This window comes from Tetrahymena thermophila (assembly GCF_000189635.1).
Source record: "Tetrahymena thermophila SB210 genomic scaffold scf_8254776, whole genome shotgun sequence".
Classification (NCBI taxonomy): Eukaryota; Ciliophora; class Oligohymenophorea; order Hymenostomatida; family Tetrahymenidae; genus Tetrahymena; species Tetrahymena thermophila.
In genome coordinates, this window is record NW_002476534.1 from 673051 (window position 1) to 696494 (window position 23444).

The 23444-nt window shown below is 22.3% G+C and overlaps 10 protein-coding genes across 10 annotated transcripts; 6 read left to right on the forward strand and 4 right to left on the reverse strand. All coding sequences in view use genetic code 6, as the record gives it.

The window, feature by feature from the left end:
- Window positions 1-548: 548 nt before the first annotated feature.
- Window positions 549-2826, forward strand: TTHERM_00158050 (FHA domain protein; the record flags this gene model as incomplete). The annotated part of the gene is made up of 5 exons (XM_001009733.1): window positions 549-631; window positions 695-1206; window positions 1260-1649; window positions 1698-2085; window positions 2253-2826. The coding sequence occupies 5 exons, from the start codon at window positions 549-551 to the stop codon at window positions 2824-2826; spliced, it is 1947 nt and encodes a 648-aa protein (XP_001009733.1).
- Window positions 2827-4703: 1877 nt separating this feature from the next.
- On the forward strand, window positions 4704-5261 carry TTHERM_00158040 (Ran-binding protein 2, Ran-binding domain protein; the record flags this gene model as incomplete). Its single annotated transcript, XM_001009732.1, has 1 exon — window positions 4704-5261. The coding sequence occupies one exon, from the start codon at window positions 4704-4706 to the stop codon at window positions 5259-5261; it is 558 nt and encodes a 185-aa protein (XP_001009732.1).
- A 939-nt stretch (window positions 5262-6200) lies between these two features.
- TTHERM_000158019 (hypothetical protein) lies at window positions 6201-8859 on the forward strand (the record flags this gene model as incomplete). The annotated part of the gene is made up of 5 exons (XM_012796041.1): window positions 6201-7419; window positions 7484-8227; window positions 8273-8470; window positions 8524-8621; window positions 8668-8859. Exons 1-5 carry the CDS (start codon window positions 6300-6302, stop codon window positions 8857-8859), a joined length of 2352 nt encoding a protein of 783 aa, XP_012651495.1. The 5' UTR covers window positions 6201-6299.
- Window positions 8860-9397: 538 nt separating this feature from the next.
- TTHERM_00158020 (PCI-domain protein) lies at window positions 9398-11232 on the reverse strand (the record flags this gene model as incomplete). Its single annotated transcript, XM_001009730.3, has 5 exons — window positions 9398-9492; window positions 9546-9747; window positions 9868-10530; window positions 10704-10945; window positions 11109-11232. 5 exons carry the CDS (start codon window positions 11230-11232, stop codon window positions 9398-9400), a joined length of 1326 nt encoding a protein of 441 aa, XP_001009730.2.
- Window positions 11233-12947: 1715 nt separating this feature from the next.
- TTHERM_00158010 (transmembrane protein, putative) lies at window positions 12948-13985 on the reverse strand (the record flags this gene model as incomplete). The annotated part of the gene is made up of 1 exon (XM_001009729.3): window positions 12948-13985. One exon carries the CDS (start codon window positions 13983-13985, stop codon window positions 12948-12950), a length of 1038 nt encoding a protein of 345 aa, XP_001009729.1.
- A 621-nt stretch (window positions 13986-14606) lies between these two features.
- On the forward strand, window positions 14607-14969 carry TTHERM_000157999 (hypothetical protein; the record flags this gene model as incomplete). Its single annotated transcript, XM_012796042.1, has 2 exons — window positions 14607-14694; window positions 14866-14969. The coding sequence occupies 2 exons, from the start codon at window positions 14607-14609 to the stop codon at window positions 14967-14969; spliced, it is 192 nt and encodes a 63-aa protein (XP_012651496.1).
- A 903-nt stretch (window positions 14970-15872) lies between these two features.
- On the reverse strand, window positions 15873-16550 carry TTHERM_00158000 (transmembrane protein, putative; the record flags this gene model as incomplete). Its single annotated transcript, XM_001009728.1, has 1 exon — window positions 15873-16550. One exon carries the CDS (start codon window positions 16548-16550, stop codon window positions 15873-15875), a length of 678 nt encoding a protein of 225 aa, XP_001009728.1.
- A 1814-nt stretch (window positions 16551-18364) lies between these two features.
- TTHERM_00157980 (hypothetical protein) lies at window positions 18365-19372 on the reverse strand (the record flags this gene model as incomplete). Its single annotated transcript, XM_001009726.1, has 1 exon — window positions 18365-19372. One exon carries the CDS (start codon window positions 19370-19372, stop codon window positions 18365-18367), a length of 1008 nt encoding a protein of 335 aa, XP_001009726.1.
- An 819-nt stretch (window positions 19373-20191) lies between these two features.
- On the forward strand, window positions 20192-20839 carry TTHERM_000157959 (transmembrane protein, putative; the record flags this gene model as incomplete). Its single annotated transcript, XM_012796043.1, has 1 exon — window positions 20192-20839. One exon carries the CDS (start codon window positions 20192-20194, stop codon window positions 20837-20839), a length of 648 nt encoding a protein of 215 aa, XP_012651497.1.
- A 2332-nt stretch (window positions 20840-23171) lies between these two features.
- On the forward strand, window positions 23172-23438 carry TTHERM_00157960 (hypothetical protein; the record flags this gene model as incomplete). Its single annotated transcript, XM_001009724.1, has 1 exon — window positions 23172-23438. The coding sequence occupies one exon, from the start codon at window positions 23172-23174 to the stop codon at window positions 23436-23438; it is 267 nt and encodes an 88-aa protein (XP_001009724.1).
- Between the last annotated feature and the right edge of the window lie 6 nt (window positions 23439-23444).

The following is a 23444-nucleotide window of genomic DNA, read 5'->3' on the forward strand; positions in this document are numbered from 1 at the left end:
CTACATATATTATATTCTTCATTCTTAATTATTTATTTTAAAATTTAACATATGCTAAAATTAATATCTTCTACTTAATTTTTTTTTATTGATAAAAATTATTTTTATATGTTTTTATTTTCAAAATATTTAAAACATTTTTAATTATTTGATGAGTAAGAAAATTTTAATAATATAATATGATATGATTCCTATCCAAATAATCAATTTTTTTAATAAAAAGTTTTATAATTAATTTAATAATGTTAATTTTTTAAAATTAGTTTTTTTTCTTTAAAAATAGCATTTTAGAATATATTTTATGCAATTATTTTATGAAAAGAAAGTTTAAATACTTATTTTAGAGTTGTTAAATGTAATGAAATGCTTTTATCATGTTTTATTAAATTATTTAAATTAAATGGTATCATATCTTATTTGTTTGTTTTTTTTTTTATTCTATTTAAAGTAACAATAATCAAACTTTAAATAATAATTTATTAGACAAAAATCATTTATAAATAATTTAGTAATTTAATTTAATAAATTAGGATAATTAATTAATATTAATGGCTAATTAAGTTCATAGTTTTAATGTTGGAGAAGATTACACTGTGCCTCAGTGGAGTGCAAAGTCTCCTTATAAATATTTGTAAAATTTTAGAATTTTTCATGTTTTTAGAATTAAGTAAAATGTTTATTTTTAAATAATCAGTTTTGAAGTAATTAAGAATGGAGTGCCAATTGAAGAAAAAGATATCTCTTATAAGCCATTCTTGCTTTTAGGAAAGTATTAAGATTTATGCGATTTCGTCTTAGAACATCCGACTATATCAAGAAAGCATGCAATTGTATAGCATAAAGCAAATGGTGAGATTTTTATCTATGATTTAGGCAGTTCGCATGGAACATTTGTGAATAATAAAAGGCTTCCTAGCAAGATTTATCACAAATTACATCCTTTTGATTCCATAAGGTTTGCTAGTTCTACAAGAATATACATTTTAAGGTGCATATAGCTGGAAGAATAAGAATAATAAGAGGATTAATAGCAATAAGAAAATGAAGAGAAAACTAATTAGGAATTAAAACCAGAAGAAGGATAAAAAGAATCATTAATGAAGGATGAAAGGATAAGAACTCCTAAAGAACTTAAAGAATTTTATTTGAATTTGAGAGATAATGATCCATATTATAAGTAGCAGAACAAAAAGCATAAACTCACAGGTAAAAAAATTCATTTTCAAATTCATTAATTTATTTATTTGCTTATAAATTAGGTGGCCCTACTGATTAAAATAAGAATGACAGTGAAAACGATGGTGGTATTACTTGGGGTATTGGCGATGAATAAGAAGTTTATGATTATTAAGATGAAAGTCAGATAGCATTAATACCAGATTTACTTAAAAGACTGCCAAATTTAAATGAAAAATAAGTAGAAAAAATAGAGAAATATGAAGAAAGGTTAAATAAATATAGAAATGCAGAGTAGGAATTGGAAGAATTAGTATCTAAAGAAAGAAAAGAATATGGCTTGGAAGAAAAATTAAAAGTAAAAAAGGAAAAATTATAAGCTAAAATGCTTGAATTATAATCAAGTCTAGATCAAGCTGAAGCAAATGTGAGACATTCGTTATTTAATGAAACCGAAGATACTGATGAATAAAGTAAATTTATTTATTTATAGCTATTCTAATAATTTATTTATTAATTAGAAAAAAAAAGGACATTTTCTAAGTTTGAGGAAAGTAGATTATTTGATGATGAAGATGATGATTTTTTCGATAGAACAAAAGCCAGTAAAAAAGTATAAATTGATCATGATGAGAGAAAGAAATTAATCATGAGCAAAATAGAAAATACTACTGAGAATTTCTGGGGACTTAAAAAAAAGTTAGAAAAGTTAATTACTGAGAGATATGAATACAACAAATAGGTTTTGGATCTAAACAGCGATAACATTAAAAAGAGAGATAATTAAGAAGGAGATGATGATGAGGATGAGTTAGAAGCATACATGAAAAAAACTAACGAAACTTTGTTGAAGGAAAACAGAGAAAAGCTTTTCTCTAAAATTAGAGAGCTTAATAACGAAATAGATTTGTAAGACATTATTTCTTTGTTTAAAAAATAGATTCTAAATTTTGAATATTTTTTATTTAAAGAAAAAGCCATTTAATTTAATTTTAATTAGATTTTTTAGTTTATCATTTTAAGATTTAGAAAGAGAACATTAATTTTTTATCTAAAAAATTATTTTTTTAATTTAGGATATCTGACATGCTTAAGTATATTAAACCTGACACTGAAATAGACTATGAATAATTTGAAAAAGGATTGGAAAAGCAAATTTTTGGTAATCACGATGATGAAGATGATGAAGAGGATGAAGGGTTAGTTAAAAAGAATTCAATATTGAAAGAAGAAAAAAAATAGAAGCAACAAGATAAAGTTAGCATAGAGTTAGCAAAACTTAGAGAACTAAAGCAAAAAAAAATAGAGTAATAGAAAATATTAGAAGGAGAAAATAAAGAGGCTAGCGAAGAAGATGTCATTAAAGCATATGAATAGAAACTTAAATAGTAGTCCAAATATGATAAAAGTGAAGAAATGGAAGAACTGTAGAAATATAATGAAGAGTTTGGAGCAGATGGAGAGGATGCTCCTACTTTAGTTGGTACAAATTAAAATAAAAAAATTTATTAAGTAGCTTAAAAGCCTCAAAGTAGAAACCTAAAAGCAAATAAAGAGCAAGAAGCATGTGTAGATTTAACATACATGCAAACCATGGAAGAATATAATGAAATTTATAATGAACATATGAGCAAAAAATTTGGCTATTGAATTTTTTATAAAGCATTAGCTAATTAATTTCATAAACTCTAAAATTGATATCAAAATTATTTTATTTATTTATTAAAATAAAAAATAAATATTAAATTATCAAAATTTTTATAAATTCAAAAATTGTAAATTAATTTAATGAATAATTAAATATTGAGAAAGGAAAATTTACTATTTTATCTATCATTTGAATCAGTTAAAAATATATTAAAAATTAATCTTTGAGTATGAAATTATGAAAGTATTATTTTTTCTAATCAAAATTTAATCAGTAAGCAATAAATAAATAAATTAATTAATTATTAAAAATATCTAAAAATAAACTTATTTTGTGTCTATAAGATTAGTTAATGATTTTGTAATTATTTTTTTGGTGTGTTTCTTTCTCATTCTTTCTGCTGTCTACAGTAAGCGAATGGAAATATGAAACAATTTGTCTTTTTAAAAACTCTGTCTATTATAACTATTAGTTTAGTTGGCATTAACAAACAATTTATTTATTAATTAGAATAATTTATAATTTTTATAGAAAAAGTGTAAATTTACATTAAAATAGTAAAAATATATCATAAATTTATACTATTTTTACATTTATTGAAGCACATTTTTACCTTATATTTATTGTTATTTTTATTTTAAATTATTTTTCTAGGATATATTTCTTGCACTAAAACATATTCATTATATTAAAATGTAATAATTAGACAATATTTAAAGAATTAGTTTAAATAAGATTTTATCTTAAATTAAAAAAAATTTTAAACCATATTATTTTTAACACATTTTGAATAATATAATGTAAATTTTTTCCAAGTTGGTATAAAATCAAAGATTAAAAATAATTAAATTTATATTTAAGCTAATATTATCAAACTTTTTATAAAATTCAGCATGTTTAAAAAAATATTTTTAAAGTTAATAATTATTCAAAAGATTTATTAAATTTTCATTATATAATTTTCTAAATTGCTTTTCAAATCTCTAAATTTGTGTCTATGATTAGTTGCATTTTATTTTTTGCTTTTTTTTAGATAAACTAAATAATTGTATTTATTCTACTTTGATTTTTTACTATTTTGTATGATTTAGTTTGATCAGAAAAATCTATTTATAAATATAATAGAAAGTTTTATTTTTTGCTTATATTCAGTCAACTTTTTGAAGCACTACAAATTTGTCTCAGCTCCCTTTCTTAAAAAATTTATTTCATTAGAAGCTTTATTATGATTATTTTTTCAGAGTTTTAATACTAATTTGAAATTAATTGCTTATTATATATACACAGATACACTTGTTTGATATGAAAAAATATCATTTTATTTATCTAATGAAAAAAATAATAACATTTTGCTTGATACATTTTGTTTTTAAAATATTGTTAAAAAATAATATTTAATCCATCATATTATTTTTAACTGATCTAGCAGTTCAATTCAATTCTATCTTCTGTATTTTGTTTTTATCTTTGTTTGTTTGTTTGGTTAGCAAACTAAATTAAATTTGATTTTAAATAAATTAGAAAAGCTATACTAATTTATGAATCAAATTCACAACAATACATATTCAAAAATCAATAATAATTCATAAGGTAAATATAATGGATTAGTTTATTTAGCACATACTGTCAATCAAATTGATAAAGACACAGCAAGTAATAGATCGATCGATCAATCATCAAAATAAATTCTTTTGATAAAATGTGAATTTGTTAAGAGAGACAAGTAGTATAAACGGGAAAGAGATAAAACGCGAAAATATCTGTATTGAAAAAGATAAATTAAAAAATATAAAAAAATAAATTAATAAAAAACAAAAAAATTAAGATTCTTTGATAAAAAGAAAAAGAAAATAATTATTATTACATACAGGAATTAAGAATGGCTGACAATAAGGATTACGCTGAAGAAGTTGTTGATGATAACTACGACCCCGAAGCCGAAGTTACTGGTGACTTCAAGCCTGTTTAGGAATTAAAGGATGTTGCAATAGTTACTGGTGAAGAAGATGAAGAAGTTGTTGATAAATTCAGAACCAAGTTATATAGATGGAGAGATGAACAATTCAAGGAAAGAGGTGCTGGTGATTTGAAATTCCTCAAGCACAAGTAAACCTAGAAAATTAGAATCTTGATGAGACAAGATAAGACCCATAAAATTGTTGCTAACTTCAACATTTCTCACAAGGACCCTCTTTGCAAGCTCCTCCCCTTAAAAACCAACGACAAGTCTTGGATTTGGAGCTGCTACGATTTCTCTGATTGCGAACTTCTTTTGGAAAAGCTCTGCGGTCGTTTCATCTCTGCTGAAGAATTCAACAGATTCCAAAAGGTCTTCGAAGAATCTAGAGCTCACAATGCCTCTCTTGTTTCTGAAAAGAAGGAAGAAGAACCTAAAAAGGAAGAAGAACCCAAGAAGGAAGAAGCTAAGTCTGAATGAAGCAACTAATGATGCCATTATTTCTTGAAAGATTGATTTATCATACATAAAACATATTATAATATACTCTATTCTTATTTACAAAATTATCATTAATAATAAAAAGCTTAATATATTCTTTTTAATTGTACATCTTTTAATTATAAATGCTTTGTTTGTGTTTGCATTCATTAAAATATCATTCATTTTTTAACTATTCCTTCCTTCCTTCTAACTTACATTTCATTTTATCTGAATTCAAAATTAAAACATGTTACTTACACTATGAAACTTTCCAATATGGATCAAAATAAGTTGATATCGTAAAAAAAACAACATAAATTCGAAGATATCTTTTCTAAAATTGTGATGAATTGGTGGTAGAAATGTCAAAATATCTGAAAATTCTAAACTAAATTCATAAAAATTCATTCAAACTGATTAAAGTTTAAAAAGAATCTGATTCTGTTTAGTATTATTTTATTGTATTTATGAATGATCAAAATATTAACAATTCTTAATAAATAAAGCAGATTAAAAAAATTTCCGCGTAATTTTTTGTCTGCCAAATTAATAATTAATCAGATAATTAATTGAAAATAATAAAAGGTAAATTATTTGAATTTTCTTTATTATTTATTATTTAATAAATAGTACATTCATTCTCTAAAGAATTCTTTTAAACCTTCTAAGTCTGCCAAAAGTTTGTCTTAGTTTTTTCCTAAGTAAAAGCATCAATAAAATTAATTGCTCTTTGTTCTTATTTTGTTGATTATTTCCAATATTTATTTTATTGTTTAAATTTAATTTATTCTACCTAAATATTTTATAAAATTAAAAGTGACTTTACAGAGAACTCAAATTTTTCAGCAAAACGAAATCTTCTTTGATATTTTTAGAAGAAAATTTTCAAAATTTAATAAAAATTTTTTTTAAAAGTTATGAGACGAGATATTTAGTTGTTAAAAAAAAATTTTCTAACCTTATTTTTATAATAAATTAAATTTAATACAAAATATCTTTAAAAAAAGTTATAGTGAGAATACCTTCAAACTTCAAATGTAAGAGCAAAACTCCGTGCTAACATGCACGAATCTTTGTCAGAGTTTTCAAAGCTAATCAATAGAAACAGTAAAACAAAAATAAATAAATGCTATGATTTAGAATCAGATAGAGTTAGAATAAACTAACAACTCGCTTAAATCTATTATTTAGAGATATAACTAAGATTTAGTTGATTATTTCAATTAAAATTAAAATTTAATATAACAGAAATAAGATTTAGAACAACAAAATGAGGCACTTAAGAAGCAAATTTTTAATAAAAATTGTTAAAATAAATCAACTTAAACAGATTTAATCAGCAAAGAAATTGAAACTCAAACAGAACGAAGAGAATTTTAACAAGATTTTGATTCTCAGTAAAAATAAAATTAATAGGGTAGAATCCCGAAAAATGAGGAAAGATTTATTGAAAATTAGAATCCAAAAAGAAAAACTTGGAGAGAATGTGAAAAATACTAACATAGCATTAGTTCACAAAAAGATTAAGAATAAATGTATTCAAAAAGCATTGACTGTGAATACTTTGAAAGCAAAAAACACCTAGAAAAAATGCTGAAGAAGTTGACTGAAAAAATATAATTTTTATCAGACACAATAAACGAGTCTTAAGCAGCCTTTTAAAATTAATAAATAATATCGTGTCTGCAAGAAATCTAAGCAATTGTTGATTACCTTAAAATTTTAATTAATGATCAAATGGCAGAAATAAAAAAGTTCGCAGATTAAGTAAATAGCTAGGTACTTGAAATTATAGAAGAAGCAAATAAATTATAAAACATATCTCAAAAAAAATAAAATTAAGAAGAGAGTTTTAAATTTATTTCCTACACAGAGTTTACTTAGAACTCTAACTTAAGTCATCACTTTAATAATGAAGAATCTAATTTGAACAAAAGCAGTGAATATTTAGGAGATCCAAATTGCACAATAATAAATACGTCTAGAAATACAGAAAACCTTTTTTAAGACTCAGAAATTTTCAACAATTAAGACCAATTTACAAATATCTAAGAAATTGAAAGCAACTTAAAACAAAACAATTTTTTAGATAAAAACTTAAATTATTAAAATTAGTTTAATCCTTAATTCTAATCTAAGCAAGACTGTTTTAGTGGTAAATTTAAATTAAAAAAATTTAAAAAAATTAAATTTTAAAGTTATTTATTTTTTATAAACAGTAAAAAAGAATGAAGAAAATTCACTCAACAAAAATTACAACACAAATTTTGTTGAAGATTCAAAATTATAAGAGAAATCATTAACAGAATTAGAGTAATAATAAGAAGAGTAATAAAAGTAAATGAATATTGAATATGATTATGATTCAAAATTAAATGAAAATATTCAATGCAGCTAAATTTTTAACAGTCAACATAAGCTGAACTAAACAGGATCTTTTCTAGAAACAAATAACTTAAATGAAAGCAATGATTAAATAAGCTAATATGAAAACTTACTTGAAACTTTAGGAGATGAAGAATTTGATCTAGAATAGTAGATAAATAACAAATAAAATACTGTTTATAATCAATATAAAAAGAAACCTGACAGCAAATCTAAGGCTCAAATATTTAATAGAATTTTAACATTTTCATTTGGAAACAATCCAACCTCTTTGTGCATAAATAATAGCCAAATTCCAATATAAAAATAATCTCATATGTCAAATTAATAAGAAAATGAAATCCATCTTAAATTAGTAAAATAAGAAGAATTAAACAGTGAAATATCAAATAAATTATAAGAGACTTAAAAAAGTTATTTAAATTTTGTCAATAACTTGCTAAGTTTAATTGGTGATTCAAATACTCAAATTACTATTGAAAAATATTTAAAGTCAGATGCTTAGTAGCAAGCAGAGTTAGAAAAATCAACACTTTAAAGCTAAGAAAAAATTATATCATTCTTTGAGAAATTGAGCTGTAAATTTCATTTATAAATTATATTTAATTTAATTTATTTTTTAGAATTTAAGTCAGAAATTGATGCTATCCAGAAGCAGTCAATCTGTTAAAGTTAATCTAATGTTGAATGCATCACAGAAAGTACACTCGAAGAAATAGGTTAATCATTTTATGCAGACCAAATCCAAAAGCAGTTTTTAACAAAAACAAAAATGATGTTTAATCAGAGAATCGAAAATATTCGTAGAGTAAAATTCAATGGTAAATTAAATTAATTAATCAAACAATCTTTAAATTTTTCAATTAATTTTAAGTGGAAAGCATGAAAAAAATTTTTAGGAGTAATGATGGAGAAATATGCAAACAATACGATCTCTATGGGATTACAGCTGCAGATTTTATTTTCTTAAAAGTAATTTTAATTAAACATTAACAAAATTAATTTTTTTTTATAATAGCAATATATTTAAGAGTTACTCAATTTTATGAATTAAATAAACCAAAAAACGACTCAAAGCATTAAATCAGAATTTATGGAAAGATGTCTAGCTGAGATCGATTAACTTAAAGTCTCGAGTGAATTTAAAATTTTGATAGAATTTTTAAAGTAGTCAATTATACTTAAAATAACTATAAAATCTTATTGTTGATAAATAAAGTTAGTTATTGTTTGTTGAAAATTTCCCTATCAAAATAAATCAATTTAGTTATAATCTATTGCTTATAATATATAATTTATAGAGTATTTAGAATATTTTCGTATTGAGTATGATTGTTAACCATACGATTCAACTTTGAAGTGAAACATAAATAAATAATTGTTTGTTAGTTATAAAAAATTAAAATATATCTTTTTTCCCCTTTTTAAATTAAGTACTTTTTTAATATAAAATTTGATATTTTAAAAAAATTATATGCCTTTTTATATTAACAAATCAATTCCTAAAAACTAATTTTTGTGAATAATCTTAAATAACAAATTTAAGCAGTTAATAAGGGTTTACTTAAAGTCAAAAAAATTTTTTTGCAGTATTTTCTTTATTATTAAGATTTGAATGAATTATTTCAAATAAAAATAGAATTTGATTTTAATTAATAATTTAAAAATGAATTTCATCAAACAAGGCTAAATTACCGTACAAAAATAAATGGAAATTATTTTATTGAATTATATTTTTTATAGTTTTATCAATTATTTTTAATACTTAAAATCCATTTTTCAATTGATTCTTCCTTTGATTTTTCTAGAGGATCCTTAAGATAGTTAGAATTTTCAAAGTAACCTTTAGATTTTATAAAAAATTATTAAAAAATGAATGATATATTTTTAAACTACCTTCTTCGCTATCAATATATCCATTAATTTTCTTTTCAAGAATTAATTGCATTAAATATATCTCAACAACAGCTTCTGTGACTTGTAACTATTTGCTAATGTAGCTAATTTTAATTCTTTCGTAAGGAATAATCATTCTAGTGATCTTTTCTAAACTGATAACTCTCTTTAACTCATCTATAAAATCTTTCATAAATTCATCCTATTAAATAAAATAATTCATGTTAATTTTTGCATAGAAAATCAAAGTAATTCATGGAAATAAATGTTTTATTTTTATAGAATTTTAGTTTGCTAAACTGTTTGAGCTTAATAAAATTACTTCTAAAATTTTTGAAGTTCTGTCAACAATTGTCATGTTGAAAAGGTTAATGTTCTTGGTTTCATAAGCATAACGGAGATTTTACATAGCAATAATTTCTCTGTCTTCCTTGTAGACCTTGGCTTCCTTGTTATCGAAGGGGTTGATGGTAGAACCGCTCAAAATGGAAGCAAGGACGACGTATTTAAGAAGTAACTTAGCATTTGTGTTACCAATATCTTAATAATACTTGAAAGATTCTAATAATTCTTATTCAGCAAGCTTGTAATTCTTTTCAAACATAAGCATTTTACCACTTGTTTCTTTAATGACAGCCATAATCTTAGGGTCGTTGATTGTTGAAGAAAGACGCTTGGTCTTTGAGTAAACTTCTTTTAATTCTTTCTTTCTCTTTTGATTGATGAGGACACGAATTTCGATAGAGTAAACTTCTAATAAGTATTCAGATTTCTTGGGATCATCTGAACCGTCAGGCAAGGTGCAAGAAGCTTTAATTTGAGATGTAACGTCATTGAGATTTTAAAAGTCTCCAGATTCAAAGTAGATTTTAGCCAATTTCAATGATGCATTAAACCATAACTAAATCATTTGCTTTTCTTTCAAGTAGTGTAATATAATCTCAAAGGCCTTTTGTCTTATGCTCAAATCTTGCAAAAGCATAAACTAATTTTATAAAACATAAATTGATAAATTTTTATTTGAAAGAAGCTTGTCTGCAGTTTCTAATTAATGCTTCATATTTCATTTCACTCAAAGTGATTTTTTACTAATATAAAATCCAATTTATCATAATTAAAAATAAACAAATAATTAATTGATTGATTATATTTAATTACGCTTTCAATAATTTAAGTGATACCATCGGTGGCATCGTTACGACTGACACTCTCCATATTTTGTAATATTAAATTGATATTTTTAATTAAATCTTAAGTTTAGTTTTGCTTAACTGAGATAACTATAATATATTAGAGAGATTTAAATGTCCATTTTCTTTTTGAAACATCTTTTTACTATTCGGTTTCAATAATCTTTTGGAAAATAGTGATAGCACTTGTAGGATCATCAGTAATTTCACCTTTTTAATTTAAAGTATATGTTAGGCAAAGCAAATTTTTATTTTATTTAAAATTTTAAGCTAATAATATGAAATTTTGTGCTCATCAAGCAAGTATGCAAAATTGAGCAATTGCTTAATCTTAAATGGAAAAAAGAATGTGTTTATTTGTGTATGTATATACCTTCTGCAGTATAATACTGATTTTCTAATTCAACTTCTGGGTCGTCTTCTTGATGATCATCATATCCACCATCATCATAATCTCCTCCATCGTAGGCATCATCTTCGTATTCGTAATCAGACATTTCTCTGTATAATCTAATATAATTTTTGTTGTGAATCAATTTACTTTTTAATAAGATTTCTTTCTAATATAGTTTATTTAATGAAATCACTTTGCTTTCTGATAAGATGATAAATCTTTTTTTTTTTAATTTATTGTTTGCCAAGAAGACGCCTTTAATTAACTTCAGTTCTATTCTTTTTTCTATGAACTATTGAATCTTTTATTTATTTTCTTTAAATGGATAAGCCAGCCTTAAATAATTTCCTATCTTTGCATAATGAAAGATATGTATCTATATATAACAAGTAAATTTTCATTAGACATTATTGTTTATTTTATTTTATTCTCACCATAATACTTATATATTCTTATAATGAGAAAGATCCTCTACTTATAATTTATTTAAATGCTTTTCTTGATCTCAAAAACAGATAAAAAATATAATTGCATGCATTTATAGATATATAGATACTTCGCTTGTTTCGTAATCATATTTGATCTTTTTGATCACTCTCAAACAATTTCTTCCAATACATAGTTAAATCTTCTGATCTAATCAAACTAAAATTTCTTTTAGGGAATATTTTTTATTAAACCATTTTTAGTTATCCATCAGAAATTTATCTTTTGCTTTTGCTTTTGTTAATTAAAACCTAATTTAAAAAATTATATTAAATAAATAAATAAAAATTTTATTTTAGATTTAATATTAATTTTATAAAAGTTTATTTTTTATTAAAATAATTGTTTTTATTTGAAATTCATAATTATTTTTTTAATGATTTATGGAATAATTATGTTTTTACTATATCATATAAATTTAACAAACAGTTTTTTTTTATTTTTGAATTAAGTTATCAATGAATTTTTAACAGAGTTGAGTCAATATACCATAGAAATTTAATATAAGATTTTTAAAATATCAATATCGATCTATATTTATTTAGGTTTTTTAATCACTTATTTTGTTTAGATAATCAAATTTTGGACAAATCGAGATTTGATATTCTATTTTTAAAATATTAATACTGTAAAAGTTCTAAGGTAAGGAATTTTTTTAAAGAATAAAATAAAAAAATCCTCCTTGATTCTAGCTCAACTACTATAATTTTTATGAATAAATTAGGTAAAGGTATAAAATTTAATACTTACTATATAAATAATATAGTCAAATATTAAATTAAATCAAAGATTCATTAGCTATTTTGTTTTTTTTATTAAATATAAAGAGAGATTTACTTTATTTATTAAGATTAATTATTTTATATAATATTCTATTGCATAAATTAGGTGTATTAAAATAAATAAATAATTTAATCTTGAATTGATCAATTTATAGATATTTAAATTACTAATTTAAAAAATACTATTTATTAAAAATAAATTATATTGATATTTTGATTTACCTAATCAAAAAAGCTATTCATGTGAGGAATAAAATTGAAACATCATAGAACTAATTAATTTATTAATTTGATTGAATAGTTAGTTACACATTTAGCTCATTTAAATATTATTTTAATAATAAAATTGAATTAATGTATTTCAGACATTTGATAGATGATTTTTTGGTAAAAAATTTACCCTTATATAAGTAGTATTTAGAAATTTATATTTAATTTGTTTATGCAAACAATATGTATAGTTTTATAAAATATTAAAGTTACAACTAATAGAATATCTCTTTAAATTCTAACTTAATAAAAAAAATTAAGAGATAAATGAAGATATCTTTCAATAATTGATTGTCATATTTCTTATTTATTTAAGTATATCTTCTAATTTTTTCTTATTTGTTTAAAAATTTTCATTCCAATTTTATAATCCAAGTTCGACTGATGCTTAAACTCCTGCAGAAATATAATCAAAAAATATATATCCAGGTTTATCACAAAATAACCCAAAAATGGATTCAAAAACCTTTTGTACATCTAATTTTTTTTGTAAGAAGTATAAGTTTGCTCTAGCAAAAGTTTTACAATTCTTTGTAAAAATATTGTAGAATTTTCCAGTCATCGAGGTATCTTGGCTGCTAATTTGATACACTTTGATTATAATTGTCCATAATAAAAGTAATTTATTAATTTAGAAATTATCATCAATGTTTTAATGTTTCAAAGAGAATTTTTTTAAAATTCTTGAAAACGAACGTTTTTTATATTCTTATTTAATGTGTGCAATTTGATCTTTATTCCTTACTTTCCAAATCATCACTTAAAAGCAAGCTCCATCGCTCTTAATTTAGTTTTATTGATTGCAAACATCGCAACTATCCTTATATGCAGCTTAGTCAAGATTTAAATTTTAATGAAAGCATCCATTATTTTTGCAGTCTTTTGTCTTTGAAATCTCTGCAGAGATTATGAAGTCTTATGTGTGAACTAAAATGTATTCATGTCTAACACATTAATTAAACAAAGCTTAAGTAAAAATAGAGGCAATACCTGAAGGAAAATATCTCCATAAACTCTAAGCCATCCTTTTTATTTTTGTGACTTACTGACCTTATAGAAGTCTATTAAGCTCTCGAATAGGATTATTTAATACTCTCTTTCCGTCTAAGTAAAGCTCTAAAGGAATATTATCTGTCTCTTCAGAATTAAAAAAATTGAGTTACTCTGGATCCTCAATATTTGAGAACAATTAGGAGTCATTAGATGTTTAACTAAATCTTAAACAATAGTAAGTGACTCCTGCAAGAGAGGGAATTAATATGGTGATAACTCTGCCAATACCTAACCCAGCCTTGGCAACTGCAGCTATTTCTGACATTAAATATTTTTTTTCTCCTTGTAAATATTTATTTTGCTATTTTATATTTAATTATTTATTATTGAATTTACCTGAAGATTATTTTATTAGAGTTTTGAGAAATTGAAGTTTGAATTTAGTTAGTATCCAGAATCAAGATAATAATAATTTAGAATATATAGTATTTAGAATATTTAGAATTTAGAATATTTAGGATGATTTAGTATTATCTGATCAAAGAAAATACATAAACGGATATTAACGAAATTTAGATAGTTTGTTTTTACTTTTTTTATATAAATTTATTTATTATTGAAATTGTACCTGAAGTTTATTTTCTTAGAATATTGAGAAATTAAAACTTGAATTTTGTTAGTATTCAGAATCTAGATAATTTTAATAATTTAGAATATTGAATTTAGAATATTTAGTATGATTTAGTATTCTCTGATCACATAACAATACGTAAACTGATATTAGTGAAATTTTAATGGTTGTTGCCTCACTTTATTAAAAATAAATTAGAGCTCAAATATAAAATAAATGATTAGTAATTAAATTTATACAAAGTAAAAAGTAGCTGGTGAATATATGAATCTTAGAATTTTTAAAATATTTCTGAGAAAATGAATTTTATTAAAAATGATTATGAACTATGAGGGAATTTAAATGTTTTGGTATTCAATTACAAGTCTAACAAGATATCATCCAAATAAACAAATGAAGATATGTAATAATTAAAAGATACTATTAATAATAACTTCATTTATTTTAATTTCATTCATTGAGAATAAGAACCTTCATAGAATGCTCTTAGTCTTAGTAATGTATTTTAAAAGAAAATTTAATATTTTAGATTTAAAATAAGAGAATTATAAGTAACATTTAAAATAATTTTAAGCTGATTTTTTCAAAAAATATACTATTATGCAAGAACTTACAAGGCCTTGGACTTAATCTTCAATAACGAAAAAAAAAAAACAATAAGAAATTATGAAAGACTGAATTAATAGAGTCATGTATATATTTATAAAATAATTTATATTTTTGCTTATTTATTATGTAAAGTGTCCATACATTATGCTAATTTTTTTAATATATCTTAGTAGCACTCAAAATTTAATGAATTCATCCAAAATTGCTCTATGAGTTTTAAAAACAGTTTTTATTGAAAAGTTTTAATGTAATATATTTTTACCCAAATTGTTTTTTATTAATAGAGAGGAGAAATATCAACATTAAAATGGTAATTTTAATGTAAAAAATTACAGTTCAAATATATAAACTTGCTATAATTTCTTAATAACCAAAATTATTTTTAAAAATAAATTTATCACTTTTAAAAAAAAATTGAATTAAAATAAATTAGATACTTACTTTCTTAAATTATAAAAATAAAAAAAAATAATAGTTTTTATACAATTTAATTTTGTTTTTTCTATTAGTAAATATTGTCGTGTTAAACATAGTTTTTTTAAAAAATACTGGTTTAATTTTAAGCTTTACTTAAAATAAAAATAGAAAAAAAGCTCAAATATTTTTTAAGGCTGTTACTTACATTCTTAGTTTTACAATTTTTAATAAAATTTAATTAAAAAAAAATGATAATAAAATATTTTTTGATGAATGAAAATAACTGATTGTGAAATATATTTTATTAAAAAGTGTAAAAAGGTATTAATTTATTTATACATTAGTTGAATATACATGCAATATTATCGATGAACAGCTAGTTTATTATATATTTAATTTTGATATTAATATTGTTGGAATCAATCAATCGATCACATACTATTTTTAATTTAAAGCATTTTAATTTTTAGTGAATTTATCTATCTATGAGTGAATTTTAAAAGTTTGTATTGCACAAATAGAGCATAAAAATTTGCCTTAGAAGGCTAAGAGATATCATACAAATGAGGTAATGTTACCAGTATCGTTTTCAGGGTATTCTTCTCTTATCAAGAGAACCATCTTTTCATAAATATCATAAGGAGAAGTTCTGTTTAGTGTGAAGTGTCTGAATCTTTTTAAGAGACGAGGATTTTGTTCGAATAAGAGTTTGCCTTCATACTCAAGTCTAGATTAGCCCTCTCTGAAAGCGAGAACCCAATTCAAGAATTCCTTAGTTCTGAATTGAGCTCCTGTATTAGCATGATCGTAAAGATATTCAATAACAGGTGGGAAAGCCAATACAGAGTACTTGATGGAGCTTATTTTCTTGAAATAAGGGACAAAAGCAAAAATACCAAAGAGGCCTGCACTGACTGCAATACCGAGGAAAGGAGGTTAAAACTTGGATTAAAATACAGATTTAAAGTCAGTTCTTATATTTTAGTTGAATTTTTCGTATCTTTCGTATTCTTCATCAAAAATTTATCCTATTTGAAGCATTTGCTTATTCAATTCCAAATTTATAATTGATCTCTAAAAGAAGAAGGGATAACGTGAGCTCAACTTCTTATGTTCAAGTTTTTTTTCGATGCTATTAATCTCCTATTCGAACTTGTTGTAATTGCTAACGAAGGCCTAGTCCCACTTGAAACAGAAGGGAGTAAAATTTTGGTTGAAGTTGCTAGAAGCCATTTCTATTTACGTTTTTTGTTTTTATTTTGTTTTATGTGAGTAATTTGTTTGTTATTTAGAATGATATATAGTAGGTAGATGATGCTAATAGTATTTGTAGGGATTCAATAAATAAATATCTTTTTCTTGTTAATTATTTATATTATCTTATATTTTTCTTTATTTTCACTATTTATTAATTAATGATTGATTGATTAGCTGCAACTTTTCTTATGCTTTTAATTGCTTATTGTAATTGTAAAATTTTATTATACAATCAATCTTCATTCAAATATTTATTTTTAATGAGATATGCATTTAAAATCTTAAGTAATTTCTGTCATATAATTTGATTAATTGACTTCTAGAATTTTTTCAGAACTATCTTTTTAAAAAAATATGTAAAAACTTAGAAATAACAAAATCTGCATTTGCTGGCTGAGTTATATTTGGAACCTTCCTCACTACAAATAAATAATTATTAATTTTAGTAGGCATTAAAAAGCATCAAAATGAAAAAAATTCAATTTTCTTTATTAAACAAATTCAAAAGATAGGTACAATAAATATGAGTAAACTTACTAATCATAGTGGAACCAGTTACAAAAATAATCCAAATTATAACTTATGGGATACAAAACTATACAAACGATGCATAATAGAAAAATATAGAGTTTTTGATACTTCTACTTTTTAGAAAACCTTATTGTTAATAATGCATTTCAAAACTTTTTACATCAAATTAAATTATTAAATTTAATATTTTCTTTAAAAGCAATCAAACTTTTCACATAACAAAATATATTTTGTTAAATATTAAGATTTATATTTTTTACTCAAGCCAAAATTAAATTAAAAATTTACTTTAATTTTTTAAAATAATTCTTTAGTGAATATTTTCAAGATAAAAAATAGGTAATTAATTACAAGCTATATTAGAGTTAGTTAAATGAGATATAAAGTTAGATTTTTATTAAATTAAATTATTGCTTTTGAAGATTAAATTTTTGGAAGAATATAAATATTTTTTTTAGTAAATCTATAAAAAATGTATGAAAATGAATAAAATTTAAGTGAAATCATTTAAGCATTTAAAATAGTCTAGCTTAAATAAAACTTAAAATATATTTATTTTATTTTAGAAACAAATAACCGAGCTAAAATATATCTTTATTCTGTATATTAAAGAAAATAAATATTATAAAGGATCATTAAATTTAACAATCAATAGTAAAAATGTAAATAAACCATGCAGAAATATGCAGAAATGAAATATATTTTTATTTTAAAATTGATAGAAATAAAAAAATTTGATTCTAATTTTTTTTATTCAAACAAAATATTTAAAAATACATTTTGTTGAAATAAATATAAACTGGCGAATTAATTGAAGCATTTAAAATAATTTAGCTTAAATAAAAGTTCATACTTTGTTTTGTCAAAAATTAAGTAAATTAAAATATCTCTATTTATGATAATATTTTATGAAAAATCATTGAATAAAGATTTATATAAAAATAATTCAAAAATATTTTAATGAATTTTAATTTATGATTAATTATTTCTGTTTATTTGTGTAATAGATAAATAAAACAGGAATATTTTAATATTTGTTTGCCTTAATAAACTTTAATACATCTAGTAAAGTGAGTAAGATATTATAATGGAAAGTATTTTAAAAATAGATTGATAGTCTAAAATTTATTGATATTTTAAGGATATTTTTTCATTTTTTTTAGGAGGACAAATAGAGAAAGTAATAAATAGAATTACATGTTTAAATTAAAGAATTTTAATCTAACAAAAAATATTATTTTATGTTGAGAATTATTGTTTCATTTTTTAATAAGATTAATAATTTTAGGAATTATTTTGAAAATAGTTTATTGTTAGATGCTTTTTAATGGAGTCAATTTTTAAAATTAATATGATGATCCTAAAAATAATTAATTTTACTAAAATGTTTTATTTAAATAATTTGGAGTAGCATTTGTGGAATAGCGAGCTTTTAGTTTCTAGGTTAAGGATTTTACTTTATCTTAAAATTCTACAAGAGGTTTAAAGTTAGGATTTAGTTCTTTATCTTCGAATTAAAATAGCATTTAGGTTTAAAAATTAATGCAATTAGGATGCGAAAGTAAATGATTAAAATATTGTGATGAACCTTATTCATTAATATTTGGGTTTCTTTGAACATTTATAAATATTTTTCTTAAAGTTTTTATCTTAGATATTGTACTACCTAATTCAATAAAACCTTCATTGCTTATATTGGAATTATCTAAATCTAAGTGTAGTTCTTATAATTAATTCAATTTTTCTAAATTTTTGCAAAATTCTTTTAAAACTTCATCATTAAACTTCTTAGAGTGCTTGAAAGACAAGCTTAACTTTTTGATATGATTTAACTTTCCTATAGACTAAGCAATTTCTATTAGTAGTTGCTATGGAAAATCAGTTTTATTGAAGCTAAGTTTTAAGCTAACAATTTATTCTAATGATTCAATAAATTTAGGAATATCTTAGTGAGATGATTGTTTTAGAAATATGTCATCATTTGTGATTAAAGTGAACTCCTTTATGTGTTTAAAATTTCTGTTTTTAAAAACTATGCAAGCGTCAAACAAAAGCTTTTTATCATCAATTATCAATGAATTCAAATTCTTATTTGTAGAGATAGCTTCTAAAAACTTATCAATAAATTCTGTAATATCTTTATCCTAAAAGTTGAACTCTTCATCATCTAAATCCTGAAATTCATCAAAACTAAATACAACATCAGTGAGCTTCTCTATGCTAGAAATTCCATAGGCACTAGCGATAAATCTTTTCATACGGATCATCTTTTCTCAAGTATTATCTTTCTATCTATCTTTTATTTGCCTATCTATCTATTTATCCTTAGAATAAAGATTTTCTGTTTATCTACTAAAAAATATTATTTAATTGATTTAATGAAAATATAAAAATACTTAAAAGTGGTGTTTATTTACAAACCTGAAATCAATTTATTTCAATATCTTTATTAATTTAAGTATTATTTTTCATAATTACAAATAATCATTTTCCTAAAACGATTTACACAAATAATTTAATTCATTATGATTGAAAAATAAATCTTCTCTTAAAATAAAAAATAAGTTAAATCATTTCTCACATACAATTTAATCTTAATTATTAAATAAAATCTTAGAAAAGATATTTTTATCATATATTTTTGTAATGGATACGCTAAATTAGATAGGTTTAAAACACCAATTTGCATTTAATTTTTATTTTCAGATAGATTTTAAAAATTTTAAGTAATGAAAAAAAATTATTAAAATATTGATTTTGTCTGATTTTTTGAATTTTAATCATTTAAAAATTATATGATTTTTTTGAAATTTTAACAAATCTTTGAGTTCATTTACAAACATAAATTTTAAAATAAGAAGATTAAGGTTTAATGAGGGAATTTATTAGTTTTTATTTAGATATATTTTATGGAAAAATCAAATTTATACTTTTTTACTCATTTTTATATGAGATTTTACTATTGATTGTCTTGCTCTAATTAAATTTAGCTCTGATTTGTAATCAATTTATTAGAATTTTCTCTTTTCGATTCGATACTTAACAATTCAGGATCCTTCAGAGGAGAAAAGTTAAAGTCTTTATTAATGATATTATTTTGCTCAGGAGTTAAAAAATTATTCTTACTTTATAAGGGAGAGTCTTGGTAATTTAATTCTAATTTTAATGCCTTGAGTCTATTATTTTGCATACTAGAATAATCTTAGTTTTATTCTCCGCCATCATTATCAATATCATCTAGCTCCATATTATCCACTCCATCATCTCCATTGTTTAAGTAATTCCTAAAGTTTGATTATTTATATTTAGCTTCTTTTGCAGACTCATCTGAATTGTTTGGCTTAATACTCTAAGGCGATTGTGTATTGTCAGAATTAAGAACCTTAAGGTTATTTGCAGAATTAAGCTCATACTCAGTTTGGTTATTTGAGGTTTAGTTAAATAATATTAAGTTTCTATTCGAGTTACTGTTCTATTATTCAAGAATTAAAGGTAGTACTAATTTTTAATTACTAAGTTACTACGTTTTAGTCAATCCACTTATATTGACCAAATTAAGTACCTATTATTCATTGCTTTATTTTTCAGAACACAAATCTTGTTAAAAGTTTTCTTCATCTTCATCTTCGTTGTCGCTATTGAACTTAATAACTTCTTCTATTTTTGTTTTAGAAGGTATTTTACTTTACTTTTTAGCTTTTCCATCTTAATTTATAGAAGATTTTGATTTATGAGAGATGCTAGAGGGTTGTTTAGTATGATTTATAGCACCCATTTCTATTACCACTTAATCATCTTATAAATTTATTTCCTTAGCTGAATTTGAGTTTTCCTTTTTAGCAAGTAAGTTTATTGTATATTAGTTTGTATTTTATTAGCCATCACTATATTTATCATTTTCTATATGAATATCATCATTAATTCTTGCTGCACTGATTATTTCTTATTCATTACCTTCAGTTATAACTCCAATATTTTTCACCATGATCTTTTCTTCGTCTTGATGAGAATAAATATTAACTTTTTGCTCAGCTTACTTTTTCTCTTTCATAAAACGACTCGCATTAGGTTACTTTTTAGTAAAGTTATCATGAGACTGTTAAAAGATGCTTTTACTTGATGCTTCATTATTCTGATAAATTTATGAGTTTGTAAGTAATGCTGCTGTTGAATAGCTAAATATAATTGAAGTATAATCACTAGATAGCCTCCAAAAAACTTAATTTCCACATCTTTAAGTTTCATTCAGCAAAATCAGAGAAACTTCATGGGATATTTAGCTGAAAGAGTAGTGCCATAAAAATATGCATAATACTTGAAGTAGAATTATCAGCAAACCAGTAGCAGCTAAAATATAAACTCCCACTTAGAAAGTATTTTAACTTGTGTCCTCTCCTTAGAGAGTCATGTAATAAATACCAAAAATCATAGCAACAACAAGCAAAATATTAAACTTCTGAATTAATTTCATCCAAAAAACAGTCCTTTCACTTTATTACAACACTTTTTCTATCTGACTTTAAACAGATTTAATTTTTTTTTTTAATTCAGGCTACAGTTTTTGAGCAATTTTTTTTATCTACTTGAAGTTGAAGCGATATAGCTTCAAGCTAAAGGGAATTTCCAACTCGTTTTCTTTTAAAGTTTGATTTTTCTTTTGCGTAAAGCACAATAAAAAAGACATTTCTATTACTTTAAATTTTTTTAATTTTTTTTAGCTTATTTATTTTTTTTGGATGATTATTAATTATTTGTCACTTTTTAATTAATAGTAAGTTATTTGATATTTTTACAAAGGGTAAATTTTAATCCAAGGTTAGAGATATTAATCTATTGAACTCTTTATCATCATTTATTTTTAGAAGAAAAACAAAAGAAAAAATTGTTTGTTTTTTTTTACTTTGAGTTTCTTAGATTGTATATGTAAATTCCCTATTTTTATTCAAAAAATTAGGGTTTATATTTCTTCTTTGAGCTAGTCTTTTCGTAACTTGATAATATTTATAATTTAAAAGAACTCATAGATATTCACGCACCCTATAAAAATAAATATATATATTTTGTATTAAAAAATTATTGATTTTATTTTGAATTTTTATAGAAATCATTTTTTTAATTTGAGATTTTTTTTTTATTAGTTTTTTCTAATATTAAAATTAAAAAACTCTACTCTCCTCAACAATTACCTAAATCTCTCCTATTTTTATCTTTAAAACAACTAAATTTTAAGAATTTTATTTTTAAAAAGTTCTTCTTCATAATATTCAGATCATTCACTTAAAAAAAAAATGCGTTTACTTGATAAAAACATATATTAAAAAATTAATCAGTAAAAACCAAATTCATCCTAAATCTTTCTATTTTTTATACTTGAATTAATTAAATAAAAATTTCTTGGAGTATTCATTCAAATTTTTTTTAATTGATCAATCAATCCTATTAGTTCATTGTTATTTTTAGTTAGATACCACAAAGCAATTTGAAATTTATTATTATAAAAACATAATATCTAAATACATTAACAATTTTTGTTTACAACTTTTTATTTTCTATCTTTGAATTTAATTTAATTTAATTTAAAGGAAACTAATTTTATAAATAGAAAAAGAGTATTTTATAAATATTATAAGCCATTAATTATTCTTTTGTTATTTAGATAATAGTTAGATTATTTAAAATATCATTAGTATAACCAAATACAGCCAAAATATATTTATTCAAGATAAAAACCTTTAGCTTTCCTTAAAATAAATTGAATTAAGATGTGTGGAATAATAATTGATTATTTAATAACTTACTTCAAAAATACAATTGAAATAAATAGGAATTTATGAAATATGTTTATTTATTAGCTTACATAAACCACTATTTTACAAAATTAAATGAAAAATTATTGGAAAAAAACATGTTGGTTACTTTAAATAATTTAGGGTTAATAAATGATTTAGTAGTAAGGAAGAAAAATTCTTTGATATAAGAAAGTTTTTATACTTAATATTTTTTAAAAAATTGAAGGTAGCTGCAAATTAAAAAGTAAAAGACAATTTATTTGATAATTTTAATTAAATGAAAGACAAAACAACTAAAGCAAAATAACATGATAAATTGCCATAGAAGCAAAAGGCTATTAAAAAATAAGATTCAAAGCCTAACTGCCATAAATGCAAATCTGATGCATAAGTAGTTGATGTAGTTTATGGAAAACCTGCAAAAGTTTTAATTGATTAAGCAAACAGAAAAGAAGTATTTTTGGCAGGATGTAAAGTAGACAAAATTAGAAAAAATTGGTATTGTTATTCTTGCGAACACAAATTTAATTCTAAATCTAAGTGAGAGTTA